This window comes from Anguilla rostrata, chromosome 14, assembly GCF_018555375.3.
Source record: "Anguilla rostrata isolate EN2019 chromosome 14, ASM1855537v3, whole genome shotgun sequence".
Lineage (NCBI taxonomy): Eukaryota > Metazoa > Chordata > Actinopteri > Anguilliformes > Anguillidae > Anguilla > Anguilla rostrata.
Window position 1 is genome coordinate 1987829 of NC_057946.1, and position 7812 is coordinate 1995640.

The 7812-nt window shown below is 46.1% G+C and overlaps 1 protein-coding gene across 1 annotated transcript in view; it reads left to right on the forward strand.

The window, feature by feature from the left end:
- Nucleotides 1–6652, forward strand: part of megf10 (multiple EGF-like-domains 10) — a 75472-nt gene extending 68820 nt beyond the window's left edge. The window contains exons 19-24 of the mRNA XM_064308855.1: nucleotides 858–1085; nucleotides 1465–1583; nucleotides 2024–2130; nucleotides 2788–2870; nucleotides 3603–3818; nucleotides 4473–6652. Of these exons, the coding sequence (XP_064164925.1) occupies nucleotides 858–1085; nucleotides 1465–1583; nucleotides 2024–2130; nucleotides 2788–2870; nucleotides 3603–3818; nucleotides 4473–4645 (926 nt within the window). The 3' untranslated portion in view covers nucleotides 4646–6652. The remainder of the gene's footprint in view (nucleotides 1–857; nucleotides 1086–1464; nucleotides 1584–2023; nucleotides 2131–2787; nucleotides 2871–3602; nucleotides 3819–4472) is intronic.
- Nucleotides 6653–7812: the final 1160 nt, after the last annotated feature.

Here is a 7812-nt window from a genome sequence, read left to right on the forward strand (position 1 = left end):
TATGAACAAGGAGTAATGACTCCTTTAATAACTGTTTAACAGCTTTTTTAACAGCTGTTAACAGCTGAGTATTAAAGCTCAATCTTTATTTATTTGCTATTTGTAGGCAATAAGAATACGTACGTGGAATATTCCTATGCATGTATTCTTAACACCTACAAATCTCAGATTTTGATTTTGAAAAACTTTTTTTTTTTGTTGAGATTTTCTTTGTCAAAAACAAAGGACCATCAGGGACTTGCAATTCCTAACAGGAAAAAAAGGAAGTGAATTCTCAGTTCCAGAAAGAGGATTGGTGGAATGAGCAGCAAATCAGGACTGTTCTGTACCACAGAAATCTCTGGCGGTCTCTGTTGGGTTGATAGCTGACGGCAGAGTGGTTGTCATGGGTAACCTGTATGATTGACAGTTTGGTCCTTTCTCCCGCTCTAGCCGGGGTGGTCGTCGTGGGCAACCTGTATGATTGACAGTTTGGAACTTTGTGCCGCTCTAGCTGGAGTGGTCGTCGTGGGTAACCTGTATGATTGACAGTTTGGATTTTCTTCCGCTCTAGCCAGAGTGGTTGTCGTGGGCAACCTGTACGATTGACAGTTTGGGCCTTTGTCCCGCCCTAGCCAAAGTGGTTGTCGTGGGTAACCTGTATGATTGACAGTTTGGATTTTCTCCCGCTCTAGCCGGACTGGTCGTCGTGGGCAACCTGTATGATTGACAGTTTGGCCCTTTGTCCCGCCCTAGCCGGAGTGGTCGTCGTGGGTAACTTGTATGATTGACAGTTTGGCCCTTTGTCCCGCCCTAGCCGGAGTGGTCGTCGTGGGCAACCTGTATGATTGACAGTTTGGCCCTTTGTCCCGCCCTAGCCGGAGTGGTCGTCGTGGGCAACCTGCACAGCCTGACCAGCGCCGCCGTCCCGGTGAACTCGTACCAGATCGGCGCCATCGCCGGCATCATCGTCCTGGTCCTCCTGGTGCTCTTCGTCCTCCTCCTCTTCATCATCTACAGGAAGAAGCAAAAGGGCAAGGAGCCGGCCATGCCCGCCGTCACCTACACGCCCACCATACGCGCCAATGGCGACTACACCCACTCAGGTAACCCCACCCACCCACAGGTAGCCCCGCCCATACCCGCTGTACCCCCCCGTACCCCCTGCACACAGCCACCCACTAATCCTGACTTCTCTCTGGACTAGAGCAGAATGCCATATTATTCAACTCTTTATTTATTTTTTATAATTAAAATCTTTCTTTAAACTTTTCACCCTCTGATGAAAATAAAATTCAGATTTGGACGTTAGCCCCATTTTATTCATTATATTTACAAAGACACACATTCTCCTGATACTGTTTGAGCTGTTTTTGCCTTGATTACTACTGCATGTTTAATGTGAAATAGCAGAGAGAGTCTGAAGGGGCTGGAGGTGGGCCTGTGATTCATTGTAAAAACGGGGTGTCTGTCTCCCCACTCCAGAAACGCTCCCTCAGACGGGGGAGGGGCACCCCAACAGCAACTACTTCTCCAACCCCAGCTACCACACCCTGACGCAGTGCTCCGGCCCCCCCCACACCAACAACATCCCCTACGGGAAGGTGAGAACCACCCCACCCCCCCCCCCGCTCTGCTGTAGCAAGTGTGGGAAATATGTGCACACACACAAAACTGCATGTTGGAAGGTTTATCAGTGCTTATATATTTTGTTAAAAAGAGTTATTTCATCTGTATTAAAATCCTGAGCCCAGGCAGAATAAAAGCTTATGTATTACATTTTTTTTTTAATATCTTGGATGCTGTGAAAATATTTTCATAAATATTAGTTATCTTATGATTGATTGTCTCATGTAGTGTTGTGTATGGTTCTTAAGATGAAGATTAAGAGACTACAGATTATGAACAGGGACAAAAATGAATTGTCAGGTTTCTGGAGGTTAAAAGGAGTCCATATGGAGGGATAAAGTTTAGGGGAGGGGGGGGAGTCTTTCCTGCTGTCTTGGGCCCTCCCCAGTGTTAATCAGAGGCCTGTGTTCTGCAGGCCAAGAACAACCAGCTGATGGTGAACCTGAAGAACGTGGACAGCGAAGCCTCCCTGGTGAGCACCTGGAACTCTGCCGCGACTGGAAGCGGGCGCTCCACAGCTGGGTGAGCCGCCTGAGCCTCCTGACCCGCCTGAACCTGTCCTGAACACGCTCCTGAACCCCCTGACCCGTCCCTGAACCCATCCCTGAACCCGTCCCTGAACCCGTCCCTGAACCCGTCCCTGAACCCGTCCCTGAACCCATCCCTGAACCCAAACCTGAACCCACACCTGACCCCGTCCCTGAACCTGTCCCTGAACCCATCCCTGAACCCATCCCTGAACCCAAACCTGAACCCACACCTGACCCCGTCCCTGAACCCACACCTGACCCCACACCTGACCCCCAATCCCCCCCCCCCCGGCGCACTCCATACAGAGGCTAATATTTGAGTGGCTGTTTGTTAAGCACTCTCTCTCATTTTAATACGGCCCATTGAACTGAAAGAGCCACAGCCGCACGAGAGGAGGGTAGAGGCTTTTCAAGGTGGAGGACTGTCCATCCCAGCATCCTCTCTATGAGACTGCGGGGGTTATGGCCTGCGTTAGCGTGTTTATGAAACCGCGCGATAAGCCATGACCTAGCGTAGCCTGGCGTGACTCTGCGCTGTCAGCTGAATGCGCGCGATTGTTTGGCGTTAAGAACCGAACGCAGCATTAATTTTTCAGAGCTTAGCGGCCTCGTTTCACTGAAGGTTAAAGTGCTTCAGTTAACGCTTCAGAGTAAACGCGCTCATTTTCTGCTCTGTTATCCTTACAGGAGCTTTCGGGGTTGACAGGCGTTACATGGGAAAGTCTCTCAGAGGTACCGGCATGTTCTTTCTTCTCTTTTTTATTTTTTTGAATCAGTTCGCTCTGTTCTCGCTTGGTAATTGCTTTTTAAGAACCAGTAAACAAGCTGAGTTCGCTAACTGTTTTTTTCCACGAATCACCGCTGTCGTCCTGTCACAGACCTGGCAAAGCCTCCTCATGTCACCTTGGGTGGCAGTGTAGTGGCTAAGGAATTGGCCTTGTAACTTGTAAGGTTGCAAGTTTGATTCCCAGGTAGGACCACTGCTGTTACAGTACGTCAGTGTAATAATTGGATGCTATGTAAAAATGCTCAAAGTTGTGTTAGTTGCCGTGGATAAGAGCGTCTGCTAAATGTTGCCGGGTAATTTAATGTAATGCCTTCACTGCTTTGCATGAAAATGGCTTTGCAGTTCTCAGGACACTTCCTCTGACACACAAGCCACATGATTCTCAGATCTGAATAATGAAAAATAACGGTAATTATAGCCATTCTGCGGCTGTTGTTGTTGTGATATAATGGACTGCATGTAAATCGCTCCTCTCATGTCATTGTGGGCTCTTTACGCCTCTTGACTGGGGCTTCTGTGATCAGGGCTCTTTTGTGAGAGAGACCCAGGTCTCCAGGGCGCTCTGAGTAATTCATGAATAAACAGAACAAAATGGCGGCAGCGTTTGACCGAGCTGCAGATCCACGTGCCACAGCTGCACCCCTGACCGGATTTGTTTCTTCGCCGTCCCGTGTCAGATCTGGTGAAGGGGAGCCCGTACCACGCCAGCTCCTGCTCCCTGAACAGCTCGGAGAACCCCTACGCCACCATAAAGGACCCCCCCCTCCTCCTGCCCCCCAAAAACACTGAGTGCGGCTACGTGGAGATGAAGTCGCCGGCCCGGCGTGACCCCCCCTACGCCGAGATCCACAACGCCGCCGCCCCCCCCGCCGGCAAGAACGTCTACGAAGTCGGTGAGGAAACCCGTGCAATTAAATCAAATTTGATTATGAAAACACTGTAATACAGTAGAGCTGCACGATGGTGCCGTGTGTAGCACTGTCGCCTCGCAGTAAGAAGGTCTTGGGTTCGAATCCCGGCCGGGGCCTTTCTGTGTGCAGTTTGCCTGTTCTCCTCGTGTCCATGTGGGTTTTCATTCCCGCCATCCAAACGCATGCTATTAGACTAATCTGAGACTCTCAATTGTCTATAGGAATGAGTGTGTGAGTGAATGGTGTGTGTGCCCTGCGATAGATTGTTGGCCTGTCCAGGGTGTATTCCTGCCTCTTGCCCAATGCATGCTGGGATAGACTCCAGCGGGAACAGGCTCCAGCACCCCCCACGACTCTGACCAGGAGTAAGCGGGTTAGATAATGGATGGATGGATAATACAGTACTTGCTCGAACCCCTTACTGAGAATAATTATGAGCGTCATGGCTTTTCAATCAAATTTCAAAGCCCAAAGTTTCTTTCTTTTTAGGGTCGTTGAGTTCTGAGTTCTGAGTTCTGTGTTCTGAGTTCTGAGTTCTGAGTTGTTCTGAGTTCTGAGTTCTGAGTTCTGAGTTCTGTGTTCTGAGTTCTGAGTTCTGAGTTCTGAGTTCTGTGTGTGTTTTTATTCTCCCCTCAGAGCCCACGGTTAACGTGGTCCACACACCCACCAACAACAACAACAATGCGCCCTTTCCCTTCGCCCAGGACCCGTACGACCTGCCAAAGAACAGCCACATCCCCTTCCACTACGACCTGCTGCCCACCCGGGAGAGCCCGCCCCCTCCCCACAAGGAGCTGGGCAGCGAATGAGCACTCAGAGACACAGAGACCACGCCCCCGTACGATGGCTCATCCAATGGCCTTGATGCGCCGTGATTTTCTCACCTGCTACATATCTATCCCTTCACCATTATATTAATAGTTTTTTTTTAATTACAGTTTTTTTGCTATCACTATAATCATTTTTAATCTTGAGAGGAACTTCATCTTCACTCAATTTCACACTCTTAAGATCTCATTTATGATCTCATTCAAAAGAGAATGAAAAAATCTGTTCAATCTGATGGAGTGTAAATATAGCACGAGGAGATTGGTGTTATTCTTTCGTACTTCATAATACAACACGATACAAATATGTCGTAAATACAGCTTCATAGACAGCGCAGGATTTTCTTCACACGTTCGAGTCCCTCCCTACCCCTCCATGGCACATATCACGCGCAGTTGCTATAGAGTACGAATACAATCAAGCCTCGGTCTATTAAGGGTTAAAAGAACATATGCAGTATTAGACAGTAGAAAAGCAGGATTATAAGTGTGAATGCCAGTATAGTTGCTTTATTCTTTAGTGTTTTTTTTTTCATTTAGGAAGAGCAGCTAATAGTTCTGAACTTCACTTGCGTGGATGGTGTTTTTTATTTTTTTGTTTGTTTTTTTTTAAATTACATTTTTTCACTTCTTTTGTTGAAAAAAAAAAGCTTCATTGTGTTTAGATTGCAAATGGCTGATCAGTACTAAAGTTAACCAAAGGAACAAAGTGTGCCCCACTTAGACTTTTCTTGGCTGGCTCTTAAGATCACTTCAGGCGTCCGTTGACCAGCTCGGCTTCCCCGCTGCAGAAACAGTCGATAACAATTAACCAGCACAACTGCGTTTTTCGTCCCTCGGTTACCGTTAGCTACGCTTTTACACTCCCCGACGATAACAGGGAAAGTTTGCCGAAACAATCCAGTAAACAGCAGACATGATCATCGTGTGCAGACCTGCTTGGCCACTATGAACCTGAGGAGCATATTATGGGCTATAATAATCCAGATCCCACGTCTGCTTCCATCTTCAGCAAAAAGGAGCTTCCGCCTTCCCCGGCCCACGTTAACATTTTTTTCTTTAACTCATGCAATTTTGGCATATAAAAACTTGTGCTTAAGCTGGACTTTTGCATTGCGGTGTTGTGGGGGAAAAAATATGGATTGAGATTTTTAAAATAACACTAAATTAGGTTCACTTACATTTTTGTTTGTCTGCATTTATTTTTTAAAGATGTGTATGCCTGTATGTATTTTTTTTTCCTCTTTTGTATTGAATGACATGAGGACAGCCACTAGTCTTAAACCGGTCTGAGCCAGATTAGGTACGGTCGTTGTATAAAGATAATGTATATAGCTGTAAATCACTTTAAAACTGAATGAGAAGTGATGTGTGGTGCTCGGTTCGAGCTGTACAGAAAGCCCTCTGATGTATTTTGTGTGTTCTCACAACCCACAGTGATTGGCTCTGTGAATTGAGTGCCCTCTAGTTTGTTTTCGAGGTCCAATCAGGAAGCGAAACAATTCTTTGTTCGGTTTTCAACGCGCTTCCAAAATTCTACGATGAATGAACCATATGCAACAGTTTTTCCATGTATGGGAAATTATGCACTTAAAGCAGTGACGATTTTATTAACTACTGTTTCAGTTGTCAGTCACATGAGCTGTTAAACTATCGAAAGCTGGAAATGTAGAGCTGGTTTTACACGGAACATTGAGCTCCACATCAAATAAACAGGGCTATGTATGTATGTATGTGTATATAATTTGTGGATTTAGTTAGTTTTGCTTCTTGCTAATGTTCTTATTTTTAAATTTTTTTTTAAAGGATCTTAAAATAAATTGCACATTTTAATAATTGTTTCTCCCCAAAGAAAACTGAAGACAATGATATTTTCCTTACTACCATTTTATTTAGACTTTACTTTTTTTGTTGCCACAAATCGCCTGTTGTTTTCTGTAGATCACGTGTTCGTGCAAAAGTGCTTTCCAATAAAACGACAAAAACGTTGATGTGTGGACTCCTTGAAAAACGCGGCTCTTCACTTCCTCTCCTGAACAACGAAAGGCCCGGAAAGACTGATGGCATCGCTTTCGATCGCGACTTAGATTAGATCGATAAATTCCGCTCCCCTCCACGTTTGTGCACCTTGACGCGAGTATAAAGGCGAGCTAATGGATTTCAGCCTCTTCTGCTTTCCGTGGGGCTTCCGGACACATAAAGGCTTCTGAGGAACGTGACGGCGCGGCGCTTTCATACGGACTGTCAAGGTCATAAACGCGAGCGTCCCGGGGCGTGTCAGGGGACCTCTCTTTAATCAGGGCTTCAGATCGTTAAGGACAGGAGGACCCTGACCCAATTAAAGCATAAAACCGTCTTTGACTTCTTATAAGACTTAGTTAGCTAAATGAAGCATTAAAACAAAGAAGAAAAAAACCAGCATAACACACCACAATGTCACAGCTGCCCTTGACATTGTGAGCGCCCAGGACACTACGAGGCTTAAAATCTGAGGGCCGGTTCTGACAGCCTTTTTGGTGTTTTGATACTTTTGTGGTGTCAAATTTCTGTTGGTCCTGTTTGTCCACTTTCACTTTACCAGTATTCAGCACAGGGCTGACTGCATTGTAGCAAAAACAAACTGCAATGTGATTCCGAGTTTGAACTTGCCATTGTTGCTGCTGTTACTGCAAGTTTGAGAGAATGTAAAAGTCAGCTCAGTATTTGCTACGGACAGTTAAACCGGAAATTTCTGGAACGCCTACTCAGTTGGGACGGATCATGGACGAAACCCCATCAATCTGAAGGATGTCGAGCTGTTCCAGCGCAAGTCAAGTGCACTTTAGAGTGGCTGGTGGAAATGCGATATATTAAATCCCATTTTACTACCTGCAGAGGTCTCGACTGGTCACAGAACTTTCTGGCACTGAGAGCAAGTGGCAAAGTAAATGTTTCTGTCCATTGTGCACCTTTATTAAGCACTAGTCTCTCACAGTTTAAAGCTTTGGTGCTGCTAAATAGATGGTATATCGTTTCACCCATATTCTATGGTCCAAACCTCTATTCAACTTCATACAGCACCCCACATCTCCACCATTTTGATTATATTTAATCTTATATATGCAAACAGGATATCTGAAGGCCATAATTAGGTGTACAATGAGCAAGTA